The sequence below is a fragment of the Manis javanica genome, chromosome 9 (assembly GCF_040802235.1).
Source record: "Manis javanica isolate MJ-LG chromosome 9, MJ_LKY, whole genome shotgun sequence".
Classification (NCBI taxonomy): domain Eukaryota; kingdom Metazoa; phylum Chordata; class Mammalia; order Pholidota; family Manidae; genus Manis; species Manis javanica.
The window spans coordinates 9868316-9895106 of NC_133164.1; the positions used below are offsets into that span (position 1 = coordinate 9868316).

At 36.3% G+C, this 26791-nt stretch overlaps 1 protein-coding gene across 7 annotated transcripts in view; it reads right to left on the reverse strand.

Annotated features, from left to right (window-relative positions):
- The window catches only part of PCCA (propionyl-CoA carboxylase subunit alpha), a 357794-nt gene that overhangs the window by 285953 nt on the left and 45050 nt on the right, over window positions 1-26791 (reverse strand). For all 7 annotated transcript variants that reach the window (XM_073212398.1, XM_073212399.1, XM_037024801.2 and 4 more), the window contains 2 exons: window positions 15222-15335; window positions 13297-13350 (listed from right to left, as the gene is read on the reverse strand). In XM_073212398.1, the coding sequence (XP_073068499.1) occupies window positions 13297-13350; window positions 15222-15335 (168 nt within the window). The remainder of the gene's footprint in view (window positions 1-13296; window positions 13351-15221; window positions 15336-26791) is intronic.

A 26791-nucleotide genomic window follows, 5' to 3' on the forward strand; every position in this document is an offset into this window, starting at 1 on the left:
TATTTCTCCAAAGAATGCTGTAATACAAGTAAGCACTCATTACATTAACATGTTTGAATATAATTTTATCTTTCTCTTATGACCTAAAAAGAATACCATATTCTTAAAGTCCCTAAGAAACTAACCACAACAAATACTGTACAACACATTAAAAATCAGGTTATTTTCTCTTTATGCTTTTTGGCTAAATTTAACTTTTCCATATACTGGTATGCAGTTAAACTCTAGCTTTTTAGAACCCTCAGGGCCTGGAAAAAAGAACAGACTTCAATCAAAAGAACTGATCACCCACCAGTATGTGATTAGGAAAACCATTTTATTTTGACTCAGTTTCTTCATCTATAGAGAGAATTATACCACCGAGTATATACAGATTGAAAGAAAAGTACACTTGGAACTGTTTTTCACACTATTTGGCAATCCCCCAATGACAGAATCATTAGCTCACTAGGAACCCAAGCCCTCATCATTCCCCATCAGAGACCCATGTAACAATGTCTTCTCTCCTGTTCAGAAGTAGACCTGCCTAAGCCTCAGGAATCCGGGAGCTTTGACATTCTTTTACCTTGAAGAAAATTTATACTTATCCAAGAAATGTCCTCAGAGGATAAAAACATGTGCTACCTTTTATAAGATATGTTCTTCATTACTGGTTACTTTTTAGCACCTCAGACACCTGTTTAATCTTCTATTTCCCCTTACTCCTTATTTGGTACCTTTCAATAGCTGTAGTTCACCACCCCCATTGCTGTTCTTAACCTCTACCAAATTCTGTTACTGCTACTAAGACCGTCATTACACCCCAGTCACTAAAACTATACCAGTCAAGGCATCTGAGAAGTGAGTCCTCCAGCATGCCTATTTTTGGTTGCTGATACAACTGCCACATACTGACTCAACCAGAGCCACCACGTTACAGACTCCACCACAAACCGCAATTAGTACTTTCCACCATTCTCTTTCTTCTTTTATATGCTTTTCTTCTTATTCCACCTGCTTCCTTTTCCAACTTCTAGCTGTTAGGGGAAAAAGCTGAACTTTTCAGACAACTCTTTATATAGGCCTGGAAATGTTCTACAAACTAAAGACACTCAACAAATTACAATTATAAAATTATAACAAATTATAAAAGTATAGTCTTCTAGGGAAAAAATAATGATGCGTGAAAAGAAGAAGAGTTGAAAACACTTAAGGTTTTATTTTGTTTTGCTCCACAAGTTGTACAATCTCTTCTTCAGAAGTAGCACAGCCCAAGTTAGGAATACAGGCAATGCCTATGTTCCAATCTTTGCCCTGGGACGAATAGCTATGTGACCTTGAACAACTTGGTTAAACCCTCCATTTAAAGTTAACAATCAGAATGAACAGTTTTATGACAAATAAATTAGTAAGAGTGGAACCGTTGTACATTTTTGCAAATCTCTAACATCTGGCTTAATAGAAGACAGCTGGATTCTCCTATCTGGTTCTGCATTCAAGCTGTTATTACATACTTCATGTAGCCGCTGAAAAACTCTACTGCACAGTCGTAAGAGAATGAGAGGGGGAAAATTATTATTCAAGTCTCTGAAAGGGTCTCAAAGACCCCTGGGAGTCAATGCTGTGCTGCGCTATCAACTCGGGTCTTCTCCACAGCACTCATCATGGTCCAGCTTTGTTCATTCGTTTATCATCTACCTTCTTATACTAGAAAATAAACCCATGAGAACTGATTTTTGTCATTTGCCCTGAATTTATCTAGTGTTTAGGAAAGTGTCTGGTGCTCACACTCTTACCAGAAGGCATGACATAAACATGTTAATGTAAATGATACAATGATTTCTTTTCCATTTTTATAACCTATTGGATAGTAATCCACATAGATTCTCTCCCTTTGCTAGAGTTCAACTGTTTGGTTCCTTGCAATTAAAAAATATATATACCAACCGTGGAAGCTTCTCATCCTACTGTACTGCATCATTCTTCCAAACTGTGCCAAGTGTTAATGGATATTCTGTGAGGGCAGGGGATTAACGATCTAATACAGTAATATGACAAAGTAAGGACTTCTTCTATTATAAACAAAATGTAAAATGAATCAAAATGTGATTATTTCTTTGTCAATTAATCTGGCCCGGTGAGACTTTTTGTCTACTTTAATCCAAGCACATAAAAATAGAGCAAGGAAAAGCTCTTTGAGAAATTCAGCTCTATGTCATAGGATAATCTTAGTAGAAATAGCTTATTATCATGGAACAGAAAGCATAAATACTTTAACATCACACCAGTTATTCCTTACTGTCTAGATTAAGCCCCTTGAGCAGGTGTATATTTTTTTGTAAGTGACATCGCCAGGAAGGAGTTTCCTTTTATATCGCTTCCTCTAGCCTAATAACCAGTTTGTATACATGGGAAGGGTACTTCTTAGTAACTTTTAATGATGGCCATGCTTGAGCCAAGATGTCATAAACCAAGATGAGCTGGAAAGAGTTAATGTTCTTAGACTGTATACTTTGTCTATTCTATTAATATTAATGGATAAAGACAAAACACTGTTCTATTTCCTGGTCATGAAAATGCCACATTTAAGTGATGAGAGTAAAAGCAGACATTTTGGTAAGAGGGGAACATTTCAAAGACAGTGGCTGAAATCCCCTCATACTAGCTGTGAAGAAGAGTTTTAATGTCTCACAGGTTTATTATATTCTCCAAGATAATCAAGTTTTAATGCTGAACCCATTACATACTCTATGCAAATCTGACCTCCCAGAATATACCTCTTCTGGGCTTAATGTATTCCCTTTTATAGATTTTTTTTTAATGAATAGTTTCTAACATAATCAAAAGTAGCCAGAATGGTATAATAAATCCCCATTATTCATCACCCAGATTCAAAAATTATTTTAAAATTGACTTTAAATTTGCATTTCATCAGTAGTGTGATCACTTGAGCCTTCTAAATATGCCATTGTACAATTAATAATATCAAACACTGAGCTAATGCATGATACCCTAGTGAAATATACTAACATTTTATATATAATATGTAAATATATAATCAATTCTGTCTATATAATCAACATATTTTATATAAATTGTGGCATTATAATCAAGCATCTCTAAGGGCTGTCATTATTAATCAAAACATTTCCTTATAAATAAAATATAATGGTTAAGAAAGGTAACAATTTTTATCAAGTGAGTTTATTTCTCTTAACACCTGTATTCAACAACCAACTAGAATGTGAAGGACTGAATAAAAAGTTTAGAAAATATACACATGTGCACACATGCAAGGATACACAAAATATACCATAAGTATGCTGGGAAGTAACCCACACAAGAGAAGAATACTCTCTGCCTAGCAATTAGCATATGACATACTGTGCACCAATATGGTGCTTCAGAAACTCTGCAACAGTATCTTTAGATAAGGTCCAGTCCAAAAACAAAGCTCCAGAATCATCTCATTATTTCTCCCTTTTTCCATTTAAAAAATCATACACTTTAAAGTTTAATTTTATAATGTACCTGGTGCAATGAGAATCATTAACTACATGTAACATTCATAATTAATGTTATTCATTTAATCCAGTGAAACCCTCAATCTATTGCCTTCACTAAAACATCTTTCCTACTGAATTCCAAATTTAGGGGTTACTTTCAAATAAGTGGATGAAAATAAATTTTAAGGGTTCACAAAATCACTACAAATTAAAAACAGCGTAACAACATAAAAATACAGGGAGGCTTCTCAAAGTGTCCTTTCTACATTTATTTCCAGAATTCTAAATCTTAAGTTGGCAACTTCTCCCACCTAACAAATAGTTAATAAGCATGTCCTGAAAGCTTCCTGAGTGACACAAAAGAATGAAAAACATGATTTCAGCCTTCTACTTATGTATAATCAATTGATGATGGCACAAAATGTGGTGTACCCACACAATAGACTAATATTCAGACTTAAAAAGCAATGAAATTCTACATCTGCTACAAGGAATGAACCTTGAGGACATTATGCTAAGCAAAATAAACCAGACAGAATACTGTATGATTCCACTTACATGAGTTACCTAGAGTAAGCAAATTCAGAGACACAGCAGAACAAACATTACCAAAAGGTGCAGGGGGCAGGGACAGGGAGTTACTCTTTACTGAGTAAGGAGTTTCAGTTGTGGATGATGAAAAAGTTCTGGAGATAATAGTAGTGATATTTGCACATTATAAGTGTATGTAATGCCACAGAATTGTACACTTTAAAATAGTGAAAAGGGTAAATTTGTTTAAAAAGCAAAAATTATGACATTTTCCCACAGAATTTATAACATATGCAGATGAAATACATATGACAACTATCACATAGAAAAGGAAAGAGAGGGAGGGTGGCTACACAACTGCATAACTTCCACATTTCACCTGAAATGCATGATATTAACTCTAAGTAGACCATATAAAGTTAAATATGTACATTGTAATCCTTTGAAAAGCCACTAAACATGTGATAGACAGATTCAATAGATAAACAAATGAAATTCGAACAATTAAAATGACCCGAAGACAGTAAAAGAAAACAAGGAAATAAGATAGACAACCAGAAAACAAAAGGGTGGATTTAAATACAGTCCCACTCACAATTTATTAACTGTTAATAGATTGAACTGAAATTGCACAGTGGTGATGATTATACAACTCTGTGAACATATTAAATATCCCTGAGTTAAAGTGTAAAAAGGGTGTATGTGAGTTATTTCTCAATAAAGCTGTTATTAAAGAAAGTAAGCTAAGACAAAAGAAAAAAAATAGACTGAACACTACAACTAAAAGGCACAGAGTATTAGAAGGATGAAAAAAAGAGTGATCCAACTACATGCCGGCTACAAGAGCACTTCAATATACAGAAGCAGATGCAGGAATACATAGCGTGCAAATGGTAATAAGCAGAGGACACTTGAGAGTGGTTAGAGTCAAACATTAAGCAACTGATCCAAGACCACGTCGCCACGAAGTAGCAGAGCAAGTTTAACTGATTCCAGACTGTGCTAATAACAAGGGGACAGGAAGAAGAGAGCAGAAGAGGAAAGCTCAAGAACAAAACTTCAACTCTTTAGCTTCAAGCAAAAGGAAGAAAATCCCAGCCTCACCAAACCCCAGTTTCTTAACCTGTCTATTGCAATCACCCCCCCAAAGCCCTAAATATATTTGCCTTATCTACATCCTTTAAAAACTTCCTAAAAATAAAGAAAGATTTCTCCTTTTCAGGTATTCACTTTAACAGTATTTCTACTCAACATCTTCAAACCCTTCAACAAATATTGTAGAACCTGAACTCAAATCCAGCATGCAGGACAAGACACATTTTCTCAAACATTTCAAAGGATATTCTGTTATGACAATGGTTTTATGAAGTTTCATTCATAGTTTTTCATAAATTTTTTGAACATGACGTATTTAAGAGTCACAATTAGGAATAAATTATAAAATTGTTGTCAAAAGGAAAGAGTCATCAAACTTTCTCCTCTAAATCCGGGGAGACTTGAGTAATTCAACACAAGAGTATCACAAAGTAAAAGGCATCAATGACTCTATTCTATACTTCTACCAGCTCAAATTCTTTACTTATAAAGTCAGCAAATCCAAGCGAAGACCATTAGTTTCACTGGCATCCAAGATAACAAGATCAGAAAAACAAAAGAAATAATTGTTTTTAAACCTTAACAATGATACACCAATGGGAAGAAAATGGAGCAGAAAGAGAACAGCCTCCACCAACAGCTAAAATCGATGCCAGCCAAAGCTATCAACTAAAAAACAAAACAAAACAAAACACTAACAACCCAGTCTAGTTCCAGTTCATCTCAGAAGCATCTGGAACACTGTGGAGCACGGGATTTACAGTCAGACTTTTGTTAGAAACTATACTCTCAATTACTAGCTGTGTGACATTGGGCAAGGCATTTATTTATTTCTGAGATCTCTCTTCTACAAAACCAAAAATGATTAATAAAAATATATTATGGATTGTCATGAAGATCAAATGAGAATGGTGCAAATGTGTGGAGGTGTTCCCTATTTTTAACAGCCTGAGGAAGGGATGAAAAGTTCTATGTCTTTTCTTCTCTAATAAACAAATAAAATCCTATTTTAGCAAGTAAGAGTTCCTGTATTAACAAATCTATAGCAAAATTCTAGCAGACACACACACACACACACACACACACACACACACACACACACACACACACACACACACACACACACACACACACACACACACACTCCACTGTTCTGCTCCTATGAGAAGGCCCTCACTCTTTCCAACTAAGCCAACTACAATATTTTTTTAAACTGCTCTGTACTTAAGGTCAGTCAACAAAGGTCAAGTCCTTATTCTGTTACTTACTAACATAGGGTGATTGTTGGCAAGTCATTACAACTAAGTCTCAGTTTTCTCTTTGTTAGACAGTTAATAATATCCAGCTTTAATGGTTACATGAATTAAAGGAAATTATGTAAGGCAAAGTATTTTGTAAACCACAGTATCATGCATATACATACATAGTAGTATAATTATATTATTAATTTCAACAGGAAAAAAAATCTAAACTCACAAAATACACATGAAAACTATCAGATTTATTTCCCCAAAACACTGATTTGAACTACCTCATTTTCCCGAAAACTCTTCGAAATATCTCCCCATCTACTAAGGTAGTAATTATTAATACCTATGGTTGAGGTGATTTGCCTGGCAATGCCAGGCTTCGTGTTAAGTTCTTTATATGTGTTGTTTCTCGTCTTGCATCGCTATATTTTATTCTTATTTTACAGATGGAAACCTTCAAGCTTTTTCTAAATTTTGGTATCACAAACAACTTTACAATGAACATTTTTAAAAGTATACCTTCGTAGGTGAAATTCGTAAGAGTGGAATTGTTGAGTTCAAAGAATAAATATGTTTTAAATTTTGATAGACACTAGCAAATTTCTGGCCAAAAAAAAGGATGAAGTAAGTCACAAACCCAAGAACAGGATGATTTTCCCGTATTTTTTCCTACACTGGGTGTTACAGCTAATTTTAAAATTGGGGTTAATCAAATGGATAAAAAAGTAATTTCGTTATTGTTCTTGAAATACTTTTCTCCCTTATCTTGCTAAAAAGTTTCTAATGAAAGATGATAAAAGAATAATCAAACCTCAAACGCTTGCAACAGTTCTCTTCTATATCGTCGATGCTGAACATTCTCGATATAACTCTCTATAAGCATATGCATGCTTATCTTTTAAATACATGGATAAGACCCAAACTATGAAACACAAATAAATAAATCTAATAGTTAAATTCCTTATAAAGCTCATTACTGTACCTTACAATTCTGTGGTACATTAAAATATGAGATAATATGAAAATAAAACAATATTGTGATCTTTAAACCAATATCCCCTTTTTCCAGGAGCAAGTCATTTCACTTTCCAAAGCTCTTTCATAAACTTTGACAGTATTTCTTTTCTTAATACTAATAGTCCGCATAGCTTCCCACCACTGTTCCTTTACTTCTCAGAATACAAAGAGACCTGAGGAAAATACAGAGTGAAAGACAATTTGGAAATAAAATGTTTGCTCAGCACATTAAAATTACTGAAAATTGCTATTCCATATGAGGGTTGTTTGTAGCTTTGTTTTTTCCATGAATTATTTGAGAAAAACAAATATGATTTTGTTCAAATCATGTGCAGTAGGGACTCTATGTAATCTGATCCCACTTCATGTAAATTAAGCATAAAGAATAGTCTCTTGTAATGTACATTGTGTAAAGCAAAAAATAGCATAAATTCAGAAAAAATTCAAGCAATTTTATTCACAGCTATTAACCAAAAAACAATAATGTATCAGATGATAAAGCACAAATAGTTTTTCTGTAAACAAAATAAGTATGGTCTTTGAACAGCAATTTTAAAAAATTAATTAATGGAAAAAAAAATCTCCCCACTTGATTAAATCTCAAACACAAGAGATAGTATTGCAATAAAGGAGTCTCTACAATATCAAACTTAAAAAAATTTATTTTCCATCTTCTTCTAGTCTTCCTTGCCAAGTTGCCACGAACATGGTAATCTCCCACTACTACGCTAAAATCAAATTCCTAAGTATACTCAGTTTGGGATAATAACTATCAAATTTCAATGACTGCTCACCAATCACACAATGTTTATATGACATAACAAAATCTGTAAGCAATTTCATTTCAATACTGTGTTATTTTTATGAAACTTACCAACTATAACCAGATATTCCAGAAGGAGCATTTCAAATAGCACACTCCAACAGGAAAAGATTTTAATACTAATAAATTACATCCTAAATAAGAATCTTGTCATTATGCACAAAAAAACAAGAATTATCCCTAGTTGCATATTTTCATAGTAAACAAAAATATACTGCAATACTGCCTTCTAGTTACAAAACAGTCTTTTTTGTGACAGGATTTTCTGGAAGGTTATTTTTCCATAATTCTTAATCTAATGATTAATGCTTTCATAGCATTCATGTAGAAATCATTAGGATAGAAAGCAAAAGGGAAACAAACTCTGATAAGATCAAGTCTCTTGTCTCAAAAGAGATTAAAATAGTTTTAATTGTAAATTAAAATACAATTTTAACATAATATGGAAATTAGAATGCCAAATAAGAAATATAAAAAAAAATTTTAAGTCTCTAGAAGACAGAGGAAAGACATTACTTCTCACCAGAAGGATATGAAAAACTATCCTGGTAGAAGTAACATGTGAGGATTGAAAGGACTTAGAAATGTGGGACAAGAGACGAAGTGTGCCCACTCGGGAAAGTGATGAAAAGGATGGACCAGGAAAGACCAGCCATGTTAAGCCTAGTGGTTAAGCCTGGCGTATTTCAGGCACTGCTTTGGTAAAGGAAAATGGGAGGAGAAAAGATTAGAAAAGAAAATTAGTGAGAAACGAAGTTAGCCATACATTCTATACTCTTCTCTAACATGAAACCCCTGATGGAGATAATCTTTCTAATTTTCACTTACAAGATATCTGAACTTTGAAACATTTTCTTCCCTGAGCTGAAGTCATTTGTGTAGTTGACTTATCTTCCACAACATGACTATGAGCTCCTCATGAGCAGGCCCCACCTCTGATTGATTTTTTTATCCTTCTCAAATGCTTGAACAGATACCAAATAATCATTTTTTTCCTTTTTTCTTTTTTATTAAAGTATTGTTGATATATAATCTTATATTGGTTTCAAATATACAACATAGTGGTTCAACAGTTACCCATATTATTAAATCCTCACCTGCTCTAGTGTAGTAACTATCTATCGAAGTAGTAGGATATTATAGAATCACTGACTATATTCTCCATGCTGTACTACTGTCCTCATGACCAACTTTTATTGTGATTGAGAATTATTCTGCCCCTTTATCCCTTTACCCTCCCTCACACCTACCCCAACCCCTCCCCCTTGGTAACCACCAGTCACTTCTCAGTGTCTATGAGTCTACTGCTAATTTGTTCCTTCTGTTTTGCAAATAAGCATTTTTTTAATGACAAATAAATGGATGAATGCATATACTGGCATATCATTAACTTTTCTGGAACTCAAATACTCAGCTACACCAAGAGTTGGCAAACTTTTATTTTTATTAAGGTATTATTGATATACTCTTATGAAGGTTTCACATGAAAAACAATGTGGTTACCGGCAATCAAACAACACAAAGAAATAAAAGGCATCCAAATTGGCAAGGAAGAAGTTAAACTGTCCCTGTTTGCCGATGACATGATATTATACATAACAAACCTTAAAGAATCCACTCTAAAATTACTATATCCTAATATCTGAATTCAGCAAAGTTGCAGGATACAAAATTAATATGCAGAAATCTGTGGCATTCCTACACACTAACAATGAACTAGCAGAGAGGGAAATCAGGAAAACAATTCCATTCACAGTTGCATCAAAAAGAATAAAATACCTAGGAATAAACCTAACCAAGGAAGTGAAAGACCTATACTCTGAAAATACAAGACACTCATGAGAGAAATTAAAGAAGATACCAATAAATGGAAACACATCCCGTGCTCATGGGTAGGAAGAATTAATATTGTCAAAATGGCCATCCTGCCTAGAGCAATCTACAGATTCAATGCAATTCCTTTCAAAATACCAACAGCCTTCTTCAATGAACTAGAGAAAATCATTCTAAAATTCACCTGGAACCACAAAAGACCTCGAATAACCAAAGCAATCCTGAGAAGGAAGAATAAAGCTGGGGGGATTATGCTCCCCAATTTCAAGCTCTACTACAAAGCCACAGTAATCAAGACAATTTGGTACTGGCACAGTAACAATGAAAGACCAATGGAACAGACTAGAGAGCCCAGATACAAACCCAATCATATATGGTCAATTAATATATGATAAAAGAGCCATGGACATATAATGGGGAAATGACAGCCTCTTCAACAGCTGGTGTTGGCAAAACTGGACAGCTACATGCAAGAGAATGAAACTGGATTATCGTTTAACCCTATACACAACACAAAAGTAAACTCAAAATGGATCAAAGACCTGAATGTAAGTCATGAAAACATAAAACTCTTAGAAGACAACACAGGCAAAAATCTCCTGAATATAAGCATGAGCAACTTCTTCCTGAATGCATCTCCTCAAGCAAGGGATACAGAAGCAAAAATGAACACACGGGACTTCATCAAACTAAGAAGTTCCTGTACGGCAAAGGACACCATCAACAGGAAAAGGCATACTACAGTATGGGAGAACATATTTGTAAATGACATATCCGACAAGGGGTTACCATCCAAAATATATAAAGAACTCACACGCATCAACACCCAAAAAGAAATAATCCAATTAAAAAATGGGCAGAGGAAATGAAGAGACAATTCTCCAAAGAAGAAATTCAGATGGCCAACAGGCACATGAAAAGATGCTCCACATCACTAATCATCAGGGAAATGCAAATTAAAACCACAGTGAGATATCACCTCACATCAGTTAGGATGGCCAGCATCAAAAAGACTAAAAACAACAAATGCTGGCGAGGATGCGGAGAATGGGAACCCTCCTACACTGCTGGTGGGAATGTAAGCTAGATCAATCATTGTGGAAAGCAATATGGAGGTTCCTCAAAAAACTAAAAATAGAAATACCATTTGACCTGGGAATCCCACTCCTTGGAATTTACCCAAAGAATATAACTTCTCAGATTCAAAAAGACATATGCACCCCTCTATTTATTGAAGCAGTTTTTACAATAGCCCAGATATGGAAGCAACCAAAATGTCCATCAGTAGATGAATGGATAAAGAAGATACGGCACATATACAATGGAATACTATTCAGCCATAAGAAAGAAAGAAATCCTACCATTTGCAACAACATGGATGGAGCTGGAGGACATTATGCTCTGTGAAATAAGCCAGGTGGAGAAAGACAAGTGCCAAATGATTTCCCTCATTCGTGGAGTATAACGAAGCAAAACTGAAGGAACAAAATGGCAGCAGACTCAAAGACTCCAAGAAAGAACCAGTGGTTACCAAAGGAGAGGGGTGTGGGAGGGCGGCTGGGGAGGGAGGGAGAAGGGGATTGAGGAGTATTATGTTTAGTACACATGGTGTGGGGGATCTTGGGGAAAACAGTGTAGCATAGAGAAGGCACATAGTGGATCTGTGGCATCTTACTACACTGATGGACAGTGCCTGCAATGGGGTATGAGGGGGACTTGATAATATGGGTGAATGTAGTAACCACATTGTTTTTTCATGTGAAACCTTCACAGGAGTGTATATCAATAATACCTTAATAAAAAACTTAAAAAGAAAAAAGAAAACAATGTGATTACTACATTCACCCATATTATCCAGTCCCCCCCACACCCCATTGCAGTCACTATCCATCAATGTAGTAAGATGAGTTGGCAAACTTTTTACCAAGGGCCATGGAGTAAATATTTTAGGCTTTGCAGGCCATTTGCTCTCTGGTATAGCTATAGCTAAAGCAGCCAGAGACAACAAATCAATGAATGAGCGTGGCTGTGTGCCAAGAAAACTTAATTTCCAGAAACAGGCAGTAAGCTGCATTTAGCCAGTAAACCACAGTTTATAGACTTCTCATCTATACAAACTTAAATCTAATACATTATATTGTACAAGTACATTGAAACGTTTTGTACTCAAATTACTTTCTTATATAATGACAGAACCTCAGACAAAATTTCAAACAAGAAGATAATAAAAAGGAGTATAAACAGGAAAATGTGACTAATCTTAGTAAATCTGAACCTTTGGTACTTCCACCTAATTTTGCCCTCTTCAGATACTTGTTTCTATTAGCCATTTGTGTGACCTGAAGTCACAAATTCTTTAGGCCTTAATCTTTAGGCCTTTAATCTATAAAGTAAATTGATTAACATAGGTAATTCTAAGCTAGAACTCTATGATTTTAAGAATTGTCCAAATTAAGTGGATGAATTTTAAGTGGAAATTTTATCTACAAAATGGTGATTATATTCATAAATAAATATGAATCCATGAAAGAACAAAATAGAAGCAAAATATAGCCTATTAGTATAATAAATTAAGATAATTTAATACCTGGGATACTTGTATCTAATAAGCTTTTTGAAGTATTATTCAAAATCATTTTAGTACCTGAAAACTAAGGTTCAGAACCATCTTGAATATAGTTATAAATATACCTGCAAACTCAGTTTAATAACAAATACAGGCTTGCTACTAAACCTGCTAATCAAGATGGTGATATCAGAAGGAGACTCAGATCATAAAGAAATCTTTTCCCAAAATAGAGAAGGCAGTAAGAATTGGTCTTAAAGGCCAAAATATACAATAAAAGGAAAAAAAATAGAATCTTACTTCTGGCTTCAGATTTCCATGCTCATATTTATAATAAATAATAAATCACTGGATTCCCTGACATATTTAAATATCTGAAGTTTTTAATTTTAAAAGTAAAAGTCCATGAAATATATAATAAACTAGGTGTCACTCGTTAGGCGTAAAGCTTAATTTTTACATTAAGTAGTGATGCTTTTATAACTTTTCCAATTTTACTCTTCAAACCAGAAGTTGGGTTACAAAATAAAAACTTCACTCATCACAAACTATTTTCAAAGAATTTGTTGGGTCAGTTAAGATTCTGTAATTCAGCACTACCGACATTTACAAAAACAATACCATTACATTGCTTTATTTTTTGATACATAAGTTAATAGTTTTGATACATAAGTAAAAAGTTCATTACAAACTTACCAAACATCTGGCAAATTCTTTGTTTTCTGAAAGGAATCCATAACCTGGATGTACCTTAGAAATGAAAACAAAAAAAAAAAAAAACACTTAAAATTTTACCATATTACAAAACATTTTTTTATAAGTAAACTAGAGAGTGCATTAATGTGTTCATTATTCGCGGGCCCCTGAATAAGGGGCCTTCTCTTACATACTGATTAGCTCCCACTCATATTCCTGAACACAGACCCAAATTCCACGAAGCTGCCTATTTTGTGTTCCCGTGCGTGCAGCACACTCCTGTCCAAACCGCAATCAGGGCCATCACCCGGCGTGCCTTCCTGGCCGCCTGCATCTGCCTATGCTATTCAACACAACTCAAACTTTCCCTACTTTTTCTTACCCTAACTTTGGCCACAAGTTTGGATAATTTTCTAATGGCTTGTGGGTCAAAGAATTGTTAGAGGAAACCTTGTTGCAAATGGGATGAAAAACTCTTAATCCTCCTTTCTTTATAGTATCAAGAACTCCTACTTTCCAAAACCCCAGCTACTAAGTCAACTAGCATTTTATTCCTGACAACATGAATATTTTCAGCCATGACCCAAATGAGCAATTTCTGTCAAATCTAACTAAAATCAAAGTTTGGTTTTACGTTTTCTTTGTACTCTGGGTTTTTCTTCTTCTAATATCTACTCTACTTTCCCTCTCACCCCGCTTAGCCATTCAAGTAACTTTATGCTATCTGCTCACAGAAGCCACACTGCTACAGTCTAAATTCTACCACCCTATTCTAATCAAGCAATTTTTTACTCTACCACCCTGGCCAAACATAAGCTTAGTCACTCTATTATCAGAGTACTGAATATATTTCTAGGAAAACAATTCTGCTATAAGAAAAGTCAAATTTATGAAGGAGGGAATTTCATAATCTAGAAGTTGCTACACTTCCAAGGTTTTTAAATGCTGAACTAAGCTTTAGGAACATGGCACAGAATAATTTAAACTACTGCATTACAGGAAAAGAGTTTTACTGCACCAATTTCATTTTATATGAACATTCAACTAAAGATTATATTCTGACAAGCAACAGTTAAAAGGTTAAAAAGAGTTTTACCTCCATTAACTCTGCTAATAAACTGTAAACATCTATAATATGGGTTCATGAATTCAGTTTTTTATTTAAACATGCATCTTACTAAAACATTTCTTTCAAAAGAAATGCGAACACTAATTGAAGCACTCCAGGCTAATTGCTGCTGTTGGCTGCTTCCATCCAATTTTAGAGACAGCTCAGCATAGTTTTTAACATTATATGTAATTAGTTCTTCGATATAACACACATACATACACACACACAACAAAACACTATTCCCAATGTCAGAAAGCAGTTTTCTCCTTAAACTCCACTCCATTCAAACAGAACTGGAGGTGGTTAGAAGTACTGATTTTTCCATGTAAGTTATGTGGCATTATTAAACTAAATTATCGAACTAAAATAATTACCAGTTGCACAGTTTTTGTTTTCAGAAGTCAAACTAGGTGTACATAATTTTCAAACAATTAAAACAGAATTTAAACCAGGGTCTTTTGGCTCCTGCCTATAATACAGTTTTTTTTTTTAAGGCTCTTATTACAATGAAAGGGTTAATACTCAAAACTAATTGGGATTTTTTTTTTCCTTGCAAATTTGGAAATGAACTGAAACTGCTCCCTGGTGTGAAAGCTGAATCCAGTAGCCACCTGCAGGATCAGCAACCAACACTGCCAGATGCTACAAAGCCTTTGATTTCCAGTAGTGAATTCGGCCACATTTAACTCATGTGACATGAACTAACTGCAACCGCATTTTCAATCACTCTTTCTTATCTTTTTTTAAACACAACTCTAGCTTTCTGCTCACTACATATGAAACAGCTGCAGTAGATAGATTGATTCAGACTCACAGCTTGGGCCCTGGTTTTCTTAATGGCTTCCATGATGGCATCCATGTTGAGGTAGCTTTTACTGGTGGGAGCTGGGCCAACACACACAGCCTCATCCGCCATCTTCACATGAACCTGAAGAGACAAATCTTAGCATTAACAGATGCTCCCAGCAAAGGGAGCAAAAATACACGAAACTGCTAATCTCATTGCTTCACATAGTTATATAATCAAGTCTCTGTGAATGCCAAATAACACTACAACAAATAAACTCAAGAACTATATTAACTACAATGTCATTTATTACAAGCCCAATCCACTGCCTAAACAGGTAATTTTCATAATATTCCCTTCCAATTTGATAAGGTAAAATCACAGCAAACAAACTTTAGCCTCCTATGCAGTTGATCTGTACATAAATCAAAACTACCCTGTTACATGTAGCCAGGGTAGCCCAATATTTTAATGACAAGCACTCCTGCCCAGTTCTAAGCAAGCTCCCCAGGAAGTGGGGATAATTAGAGGGACTGAATGAGGGGATGCAGGGAATGTCCCTGCACAGCATCAGGTCAGCACCAGGCACAAATTAAAGCCCAGGGCTAAAGAGTTTCACTACACATGAGCCAGAAAATCTTGAGATTCAAACACTCTCACATTTGATCCTTACCCATCTTACCTTTCTTTATTCCTGAAAGAACTGACATGTGCACTAAGTTCTAAATCTATCAAAACTCAGGAATATATGCTCTATTTTAAGACTAATCACTCAACAATGTTCTAAATCTATTTTTACTTAATAGAAGCTAAGCATTCAATACCAGTTAAGAGTGACTTGTTTACTTCTAAATCTATTCTTTTAAAATGACAAAGGGATTCATGTATTTTTGAAATGGGTTTTCCTAAGAGTTTTCCAGTTTAAGGAATTCTCAATCAGTTTAAATTTATTTTACAAAGCAGGCATAAAAACTGGAGCACACATATATATATACCTAAGCATTTATGACCCACCCCAAAAAAATGTCTAACGTGGAAAATACTTCTGAGTGGTTCTAGGTTATAGTCTTCAGCTGTGAAGCAATATTTCAAGAAGCACTTTGTTTTAAAAGAGATCTACAAAGAAATAAACCAATTAAGTCATCTTTTAGAAAGTTCAGACTTCTCTTTATCAAGTCAATAAATATTTTCCAATTAAGTTAAAAAATGATATACTGTGCACTGAAAAGTACAAGATACCTACCCAAGGGATTTACAGATCAATAAATGTAAAATACTCAAATACATACACATTGTCATTTTTTTTTAATAACATCCACTCTAAGAAGAAAGGCAGCCATGCCCACAGAGATCCTAAACGTTCCCACGTTCAAAGCACAGCTCCCCTTGTGGTTAGCTTTGCCTTGCTTGTTCCCACCCTCAAGTCACTCTTCTTCCCTCAGACCAGGACACCCCCTCTTCAACTGCCCTCCACCCACTTCAAGCTATGTTATTAGGAATTTTATTGTTGCAATTGTGGTTCTCTTCTATAAGAAAGAAATTGTATACTGAACAATCCTTTAAAAAAGAAAGCATTAGCCAGGCGGGGATTAAAGTATTTAAAGATAAATCCACACTTAACTCTATTTTCTATTTCCCTCTAGATACTACCTATTATTAAAGATATCCTCGAAGTTTGACTTCTAGCACTTCATACTTCCTAAGTATTTCAGCTTCAGATGAGTCTCCTTTAATCTGAACTCTGACAGTACTTAGTAAAAATTGGTATTTAATCACATCCTGTCCAGCAATGTCACTTTGACTGCTTTACAGATTATGTCCGTTACAATTTGTATACTCTCCTCCACCAGTCATAGGTTCTGCAAGATAGAGGTTGTGTCTTGATGTTTTCTCTAATCTCCCCCGGCACAATGTTACGTGCTAAAAGCTTGTTAACTTACAGATTCACTTGGATGACAATTTACTTAGTAACTTCATTGTTAAACCATTGTTTTTGAGGTAAAAATCTACAGTAGTTCCTAATTCCAGTATATAATACATTTCTGCTTTCCACTCTTGTCTAATTCAGCTACTCTATGTTCCACCCACCACATATCTGTTTACCATTAAATGAACCCTGAACAGTTCCCTTCCCTACTTATGGCAGGGCAGAAGAAAATGACAAATCGCAGTCCCTTCCCCTTCAGAAGTTCAGTCTAGTGCAAAAGACTGACTTTACCAATTGCAATTAATGGTAATAAAGAGCGTGTACAGGTTAAACTAGATTTCTAATCAGTGGATGAAAGTGAGAAGGGAACCACCAACAGAGATAGAGCACACTCAAAATCACAGAATTGTGAAAAGCCCCAGCCTATTTAGAAATCTGTGAATGGCTGGAAAGTGAGGTATATAAGGAGGTATGTAAGGGAGAGGACAGTGGACGAGAATGACTGAAAGATGTAAGTCCGGGGAAAGGAAATCCCAGGGCAAAATACCTCTAAAAACCAAAATCAGTCAAAGGGAGAAATAAAGTTTAAAATCCATTTATTGCTTACAAACTGCAGTCCAGGGCCTTCTCTTTTTCCTGTGCCAGCAGAAGCAAAACCAGCCCCCCCCACCTCACCTCTCGGGTACGTGTATGCCCTTCTTGCCCAGGTAATTACCCATTGATATGGAAATGAACTTCTCTCCGCCCCTGAAGAATAATGCAAATGCACTAAAGCCTTACTTCTTTCCACCTCTGAACACCTATTGATATGCAGACATACTAAACCCAGGCAAGATATTCTGGAAATATTACAATTTTATCCACAAGGATTAGAAGGAAAACTAACTTAAAAGGAACCTTGAATGCCATAGTAAACAATATGAGTGAGCTTCAACCTGGAAAAATAATATTTATCTCTGTGGGCAAAACTGTACTATTTCCAGAGTATCTTTGCCTGGCTTTAGTGCATCCTCAGGGGTGGAGAGAAGTATGCCTTTAGCGCATCTGCATATCAACAGGCAATCCTCAGGGGTGGACAAAGTTCATCTCCATACCAATGGGTAATTACATGGGCAACTAAGGGCTTACCTGAACCTGAGAGGCGGGCTTGCTGCCGCATGAACAGAAAAGAGCCGGCCTCAGCCTGCAGTTTGTTAAGCAATAAACGGGATTTAAACTTTATTTCTCCCTTTGACTGATTTTGGTTTTAGAGGTATTTTGTCCCAGGATTTCCTCTCCCCAGAATTACAGTCTCCTATGAGAAGAAAATAGTGCTCATATGCGGAACGCTCCATCTATCACAAGCAGCAGCTTACTATAGGTCACTGTGATTAGGCCATTTCAAGCAATTATTGTAAAGACTCTTCGTTTCCTCCCACAAATCTCGGGCAAAGCTTAAGTAGTGCTGTCAACAATGGAAGCCTCTTTTCTAATTCCTCTAATGCTACCTGACCAAACATCTCCCATAATATAAGATGTATGGCATAATAGATAGGATATAAACACCCATTGAGCTACATCAAATTCCTTCCCAGGCTCGTTTTTAAGTGACTTTTTACAAACACCATACTGTTCTTTCTAATTCTAGGTAAAATAGAGTAAGCATATTCCGTTCTGTCTATCCCAGTGCATATAGCTAAGAACCCTGAACAGAATACAGGAGTCAACTGTTTGAGAACTCTTTAAAGGAAACAGTAGCAGGAAGATCAAAGAAAAACAGAATTCAAATTATTATAAACCAATGATGGGTTTTAGCATCTTCCTTTCTTCTATGATCCCTCTGCCTTATCAACAAAGTCTGATACCCAGATTACACCTCGGGGTGCCGACAGAGAAAGCCTGGGAGAAGCCCTGTACTTCTGACTCAATAAGAAAACAGAGCTCCAAGACTTGGAACACTACAGAAAGCTCCCAGGGTCTGTTCAGGTTTTTTCAATTTTTAACTCCATTATTTTGCACCCCAGCCCCCAAGTACTTGTACAGCTGCAGTAGCAGGGGCAAAAATGGGAAGCCTGCAGGAAGCCAAAATACTGATCAGAGAAGGAATATTCTCCAATCAATGAAACATTGGTCTCAAGATGATAGGTAAATCCCCATTGCTTTTTTACTCTGTGACATAAGAAGAAATATACATTAGGTCCCTGCCTCAGTTACTGACAGAGTTCTTAAAACCCTTGTTATTTCCTGATAGATCAAGATGCTAAGAGCATCTTTTGTTCTCATATTTGGTTTTTGACCCCAGTTCCTGACACAAGAGTTTCTAAAATCCTTGGAATCTCCGGAGTGATAAGAGTGTCTTTTTGTATGCTAATGAAATGACTGGTGGCTGGGGACCTCTAGATAGCTTCAGGATGGGGGCTGGTCACCAGAATAATCAAGACATGATTAGTGAGTTGGAACCTCCAGTCCCATCCCCAACTCCAGGGGAAAGAAGAGAAGCTAGAGATTGAGTTAATCATTAACAGCCAATTATACCTATGTAATGGAATCTCCATGAAAACCCTTATGCAACAGGGTCTGGAGAACTTCTGGATTGGTAAACACATCCACATGCCAGAAAAATGCCATGCTCTAACTCTATGGGACAGAAGCTCCTGTGCTCAGGACCCTTCCTGACCTTGCTCCATATGCCTCTTCACCTTGATGTTCATTTGTATCCTTTATTTTTTATGATCAATTAGTGAATGTTAAGTAAAGTGTTTGCCTTTGTTGTATTATTACAGCAAATTATCAAACCTGAGGAAGAGGCTGTGTAAATTCCCAATTTATAGCTAGTTGGTAAAAAGCACAGGTGACAACCTAGGACATCAGACCAGCATCTTAAGTCTTGTAGGACTGACCCCTTAACCTGAGGGGTCTAAGCTAACTGCAAATAGTGTCAGAACTGAATTAAATTGTAGGACACCCAGCTAGTGTCCAGAGAGTTATAGAATTGATTGTTATGAGGAAAAACCCCACCTATTTGGGGTCAGAAATATTGTGTCTAAATAAACAAAACAGTCTCTCTGTATTCTCAATACCTGGCCAAGGACACAGAAGTGTGCAGCAATGCAAGGTAACTAAACTTCCAGCTTTCCAAACAAGAGGAGTGAAAAGGCAAGGCTTCCACAGTAAGACAAGGAGGTAACATAGGAGAGAAGCTAACATGGAGAAGATGCAACATAGTTGTTTATAAACCCCCCGGGCTCATCCCCAGGTTGGGCACGTGGGGCTCTGATACTAATAAGCATACCAAAGAATTTTAAAACTGAATTAACAGAGAGACCACAGACCTCAGATTGACTTGCTGGTGGTACACACGTGAGATAGATATGAATAGCATTACAAAGGCCACAGCACACAGAAAAAGGACAAGAACATGCACTCTGAAGTCAACCATGTCAACTGCTGCTAAAATAAAAATATCAACACTCTCCAAAAGATTTAAGCAAGAGTCACCTTCTCATAATTCTCAAAATATCCAAACTTACTTAGCACACCAAGAACCAGTAAAGCTCAACTCTTACAGGAAAAGACAATCAACAGAAGTCAAGGCCAAGATGGCAAAAATGTTGAAATTATCTGACAAAGACAAAAAGTATCAAAAAAAACCAGAATTTGTAAAAAAAAAGGAACCCATGGGAACTTTAGAACTGAAATATACAATAACCAAAATTATTTAGAACTTTATGGATAGGCTCAGTAACACAGGAAAGCATCAAAAATTTGAAAAAAGATCAACAGAAATGATATAATATGAGACCAAAAAAACAGAGACGGAAAAAAATTAACAGAGCTTCAGTGAACTATGGAACAATGACTAAAGGTTTAACATACATGTTATCAGAGAAAAAGAAAAACAGCATGGTACTGAGAAAATATTTGAAGAAAACAGTGGCTGTACAGATTCAAGGTTAATGAATACCAAACAGGATAACAAAAGAAATAAATGACCAAACACATCTAATCAAACTGCTGAAAATTAAAGACAAAGAAAAAAACCTGAAAGCAAGCAGAGGAAGTGGACACATTAACTGGAGGGAAATAATTACTCAAAGAATTATGGATTTTACATGAGAAGCCAGGAAGACAAAAAGTGGTACAGTATTTTTAAACTGCCAAAAAGAAAAAACTGCAACTGAGAATTCTGTATCTAACCAAAATACCCTCCAAGAATGAAGGTGACATAAAGACATTCTCAGAAAAATAGTACTAATGGAAGTTTTTCAGAGGGGGAAATGACATTAGAAGGAAACTCCGAAGATCAGGAGTAAAGGAAGAACAAGAGAATGGTAAATACTTGGGTGAATATAATAAAGAATTCTTCCCCATGAGTTCTTTAAAATATGTTTGGCTGTTGAAAGCAAAAATCTTAACACTCTATGCTGATGGACAGTGACTGTAATGGGGTTTGTTGGGGGGACTTGGTGAAGCGGGGAGCCTAGTAAACATAATGTTCCTCATGTAATTATAGATTAATGATACCAAAATAAAAAAAATCTTAACTGTCTGATGGAGTTTTCAATGTATATACATAAAATATGTAAGAGAACCGTAACATAAAAGGAAAAGAGTGAAGATACCTATATGGGGTAGAAGAATTTCTATATTCCAATTGAGGTGGTAAAATATGGATTCTACACAACATAGGCAGGTCACAGGGAAGGCAGTACAGCATGGAGAAGACAAGTAATGACTCGATAGCATCTTACCATGCTGATGGACAGTGACTGCACTGGGGTTGGGGGGGATTTGATAATATGGGTGAATGTTGAAACCACAATGTGCCTCATGTGAAACCTTCATAAGATTGTATATTAATGATACTTTAATAAAAATAAATTTAAAAAAATTTTTAAATACAGGTTCTAAATAGATTATTAAAAGTATGTATGTTGTGATCCATAGAGTAACTGTTAAGAAAAAAACTACAGTAGATACAGTAGAAAACACAAGAGATTAACTTAATACATTAATATTAAGGAATATTAAAGAAGGTTCCAACAACCCAAAAGAGGGGGGAAAAAAGGGTCAAAAGGGACAAAAATTAGATGGAAAAACAGAAAACAAAATGGCAGTCCTAGACCCAAAGTCATCAGTAATTACATTAATCATAAGGCTTTAAATGCACAAATTAAAAGATACGATGAAAATGGTGTTTTAATACACAAACATATATATGAGTAAAACAATTTATACACAAACTATATGCTGTCTACAAGAGATTCACTTCAAATATAATAGCACAGGTAGGTAAAAATAAAATAGAGGTGGAAAAAATGCCAGCAAAACACTGAATGAAAGCAGTCTGAAATGCTGATATTAGACAAAACCAACTTCAGAGCAAGGAAATTTACAAGGGATAAAGAACATTACTTAAGAATAAGTAGGTCGAGGGTGGAGTCAAGATGGTGGCATGAGCAGAGCAGCGGAAATCTCCTCCCAAAACCATATATATCTTTGAAAATACAACAAATACAACTAATCCTAAAAGAGAGACCAGAAGACACAGGACAACAGCCAGACCACATCCACACCCACGAGAACCCAGCGCCTCGCGAAGGGGGTAAGATACAAGCTGCAGCCCAGCGGGACCCGAGCACCCCTTCCCCCAGCTCCCGGCAGGAGGAGAGGAGTCAGAGCGGGGAGGGAGAGGGAGCCCAGGACTGCTGAACACCCAGCCCCAGGATTCCGGACCAGAGCGCAGACACAGTGCATGCGTGGGGTCCTGGATACTAGGGAAACAGGGCGGCAGGACCGGTGAGCGTGTCCCCACAGCTGGCGCCCCAGGGATAAAGAAAAGTGAGTGCTTTTTGAAAGTCTTAAAGGGACAGGGACCCCACAGCTGGACAGAAGTGTCCCGGGACACTTAGCCCGTCAGCAGGGAATCCCAGGGAACTCCAGGCACCCTAACCCCCTGGATAGCAGGGCAGCTCAGAGGCCCCTCACGGAGATAAACAGCCTCCCAGCCGTTTCCCCTCCAACACGGCTCCGCCATATTGGAGCAGCAGCCCGAGGCAGGCCACGCCCACAGCAACTGTGGAGCTAAACTTCATAGCAGCCGGGCAAGAATCAGAGGCCCCGTCTGCACACAGCTGCCCAGCACAAGCCGCTAGAGGCCGCTGTTCTCCCAGGAGAGGAAGGCCACAAATCATCAATAAGAAGGGACATTCTCCCAGCTCCACAACTCGTGCCAGCTCCACAAACTATCACTATCACCATGAAAAGGCAGAATTTGAGGCAGACCAAGATCACAGAGTCAACCCCTGAGAAGGAGACAGACCTAACCAGTCTTCCTGAAAAAAGAATTCAAAATAAAAATCATAAACATGCTAACGGAGATGCAGAAAAATATACAAGAGCTAAGGGATGACGTACGGAGGGACATTACAGAAGTAGAACAATCTCTGGAAGCATTTATAAGAAGAATGGATAAGATGCAAGAGGCCATTGATGGAATAGAAACTAGAGAACAGGAACGCATAGAAGCTGACGCAGAGAGAGATAAAAGGATCTCAAGGAATGAAATGATATTAAGAGAACTATGTGACCAATTCAAAAGGAACAATATCTGCATTATAGGGGTACCAGAAGAAGAAGAGAGAGAAAAAGGGATAGAAAGTGTCTTTGAAGAAATAATTGCTGAAAACTTTCCCAAACTGGGGGAGGAAATAATCGATCAGACCACAGAAGTACACATAACTCCCAACAGAAAGAACCCAAGGAGGACAATACCAAGACACATAATAATTAAAATGGCAAAGATCAAGGACAGGACAGAGTTTTAAAAGCAGCTAGAGAGAAGAAAAAGGTCACCTATAAAGGAAAACCCATCAGGCTATCATCAGACTTCTCAACAGGCCAGAAGAGAATGGCATGATATATTTAATGCAATGAAACAGAAAGGCCTTGAACCAAGAATACTGTATCCAGCACGATTATCATTTAAATATGAAGGAGGGATTAAACAATTCATAGATTAGGTCCCAATCTACTGGCCTGACTCAGGGCCTCTGCACATGCTGTCCCATCTGCCTAGCTAACTGCCTAGCTAACAGCTGACTCTCATCTATCAGGTCTCACCTTACATTTTACTTCCTCAGAGAGCACTTCCATGACTACCCTGTTAATAAAGAGACCTCCATTATTCTCTCTCAGCAACTGGTTTGCTGCTTTTGTAACACTTACACAATTTGTAATTACTTGTTTATTTGTGTATTTTCTTATTTCACCCTGCACCCCTGGACTGTAAGTACCATGAGAGCAAAAATCATGTCACTCCTGGTCACTCTTCTAATTCCAGCAACTAGCATAGCATCTGGCCCACAACAGGCGCTAATAAACACCCAGCCTCCAATGTAATGAACTTGACTTTCTTGGGAAGGGGAAGGGGATTTTTCCATATACTTAGAATGGGAAGCACTACACTACAATGGAAAGAGTACAGCTTGAGAACCACATATAATTTGTACCTCAGCTCCACTGTTTATGTAGCTAAATTATCTTTGGCAACCTATTTTAGATATTGAAGCCCCAATTTTTTTCAGCTTAAAATGGTGACAATAATAATTCCCCTACATGATTATTTTGATTCTCTAGTATACTACAGATACTCAATAAGCAATAGTTATTAACTCTGAATGATCTTACCTTTCCCTCCACTAAGAGATCTTAAACAAGTGAAACTGTAGCAGACACTAGTTAAGTCATGGCCTTACAAATATTGTAATATCAAAAACGTGATATTTATAAAAGGTAAGCTGTATTTTCAAATCTTTTATTTAACGTATGCTTTTTCAGTAAGACTACAAAACTTCTAAACTTTCTTAAATAGATGTGCAGAGAAAAATAAATCCATGATTCAGTACTCTTTCCTACTATCAGGTACCAACTTACATCAAAACACATAATGTTCTTTTCTAAACTATGCTGTTCAAATTCAACAGAATTTTTAAATATACAAAAACTAAAAGATAAACACACAGTATTTCCCTGTGTTTTGCCCTTAAAATTTCAGTATCAGTAAAAGGACAAAATTCTTAAGAACTTAGACGGTCTTGGGACATCCTTTTTCCAAAAGGAAAATTTTCACAAGCCACTTTCCATCAGTTAAAAGTTGGAATGTTTTTATTAAAGTTAAATAGCAAATACACAAACATATATATGAGTAAAACAATTTATACACGAAGATATTGATAGAAATCCTTTTTTTGCTGTCCAAAAGTAATACTTTTGCCTTGTAGCAAATAAAGTCATAGCCCTTCCTGACTGGAATGATTGGTGTACCTCTAACTCCACAGGGGCTTAAACTATCAGTCTTTTAAGAAGCTTTGACGGATTTTGATGATTTAACCTGCTGAGCTCACAGCACCCAAGGGAGGGTCTAGGTTGCAAGTTTTATTTCTGTTGCAGCTGACCACTAATACGGACTCCATAGATAATGGATTTCAATAAAAACCACCCACAGGTTAACAGTGAGTAGTACCCATAATAGTGCTTTAATTAAGCTAATACATGAAGGTCACAGTTTGGTAGAAAGTTTTATTAAATTTGGCAGTGCTTATAATAATATACAAAAAAACTGTGTGTGCTCCTCTATACAGAAACTCTATAAATTTGCCTGTAGATATAATCCAGTTTGCTCATGGATTTATGCTGTATTTTCTAAAAGGAATTCAATTTATTAGTTCCATTTCCCCAAAATATGTACAGTTCAAGCATTTCTGACAGTTTCATGACAGATGGCTCTAACCATGCTGGGCACAGAATGGGTCTACCTGGCACAAAGAGACCACCCACTAGAGTAAAGGAGATTTCTACCACCACCACGCCCAACCCCCTGATTTTGGAGCATTTTGATGGTGGAAAAGATTAATGCTTTGATTTGGCTGTAGCTTCATGCATTAAATATTAATGTCTTTCTAAAATATTGGAATTATTTTTTCATCTTGAAAAATAAAGATACATAAATTTTGTTTCTGAACCCAAACCCTGTATTCAATAGAAAATCAGCCAGAGTATTTACAACAAATACATAAAAGGGCAAAGCAGATTTTTTAATGAATCTGAAATTAAAGGTTTATGCTAGTTAAAAAAAAAATTGGGATACTGTACATTAATATACAAATCACAGATGCCAGCAGGTTGGTTGATACTTTTTTTTACATGTATTATGTAATTTCAGGTTTTTTACTGAAAAACAAAGAATGGTGGCTGAATTTATACATACTGAATTCAGCAATAATTGTATTTTTTAAATACACAACCTGACAGGCACTATGGTAGATAATGAATCAGCACGGGGGCCATTTAATAGACTTCTTGATTAACTCATTGCCTGTCCAGTTCATACTCAGACATGCTTACATGTCATAATCGTCATAATTCCCATCATCCCCACTGCTAACACTCAAGCTCCTTGATTAGGGCACAACTCCCAGACAAGCTATTGCTAATGCTAAATAATTCTCTTCAGCCTCCTGCTACTATTCTGCAGGATCTCCAATTAAATATAATGTCCCTGATGAGCCATATTAATATGAACAAATTCCAACCAGGAATCCTATCCTATTCCATTTTACCCAAAAACATAGAGAAAATAATTCAACCAAGCCAAACATAATCAAAACATTTTAAATTGACAGAGAATATT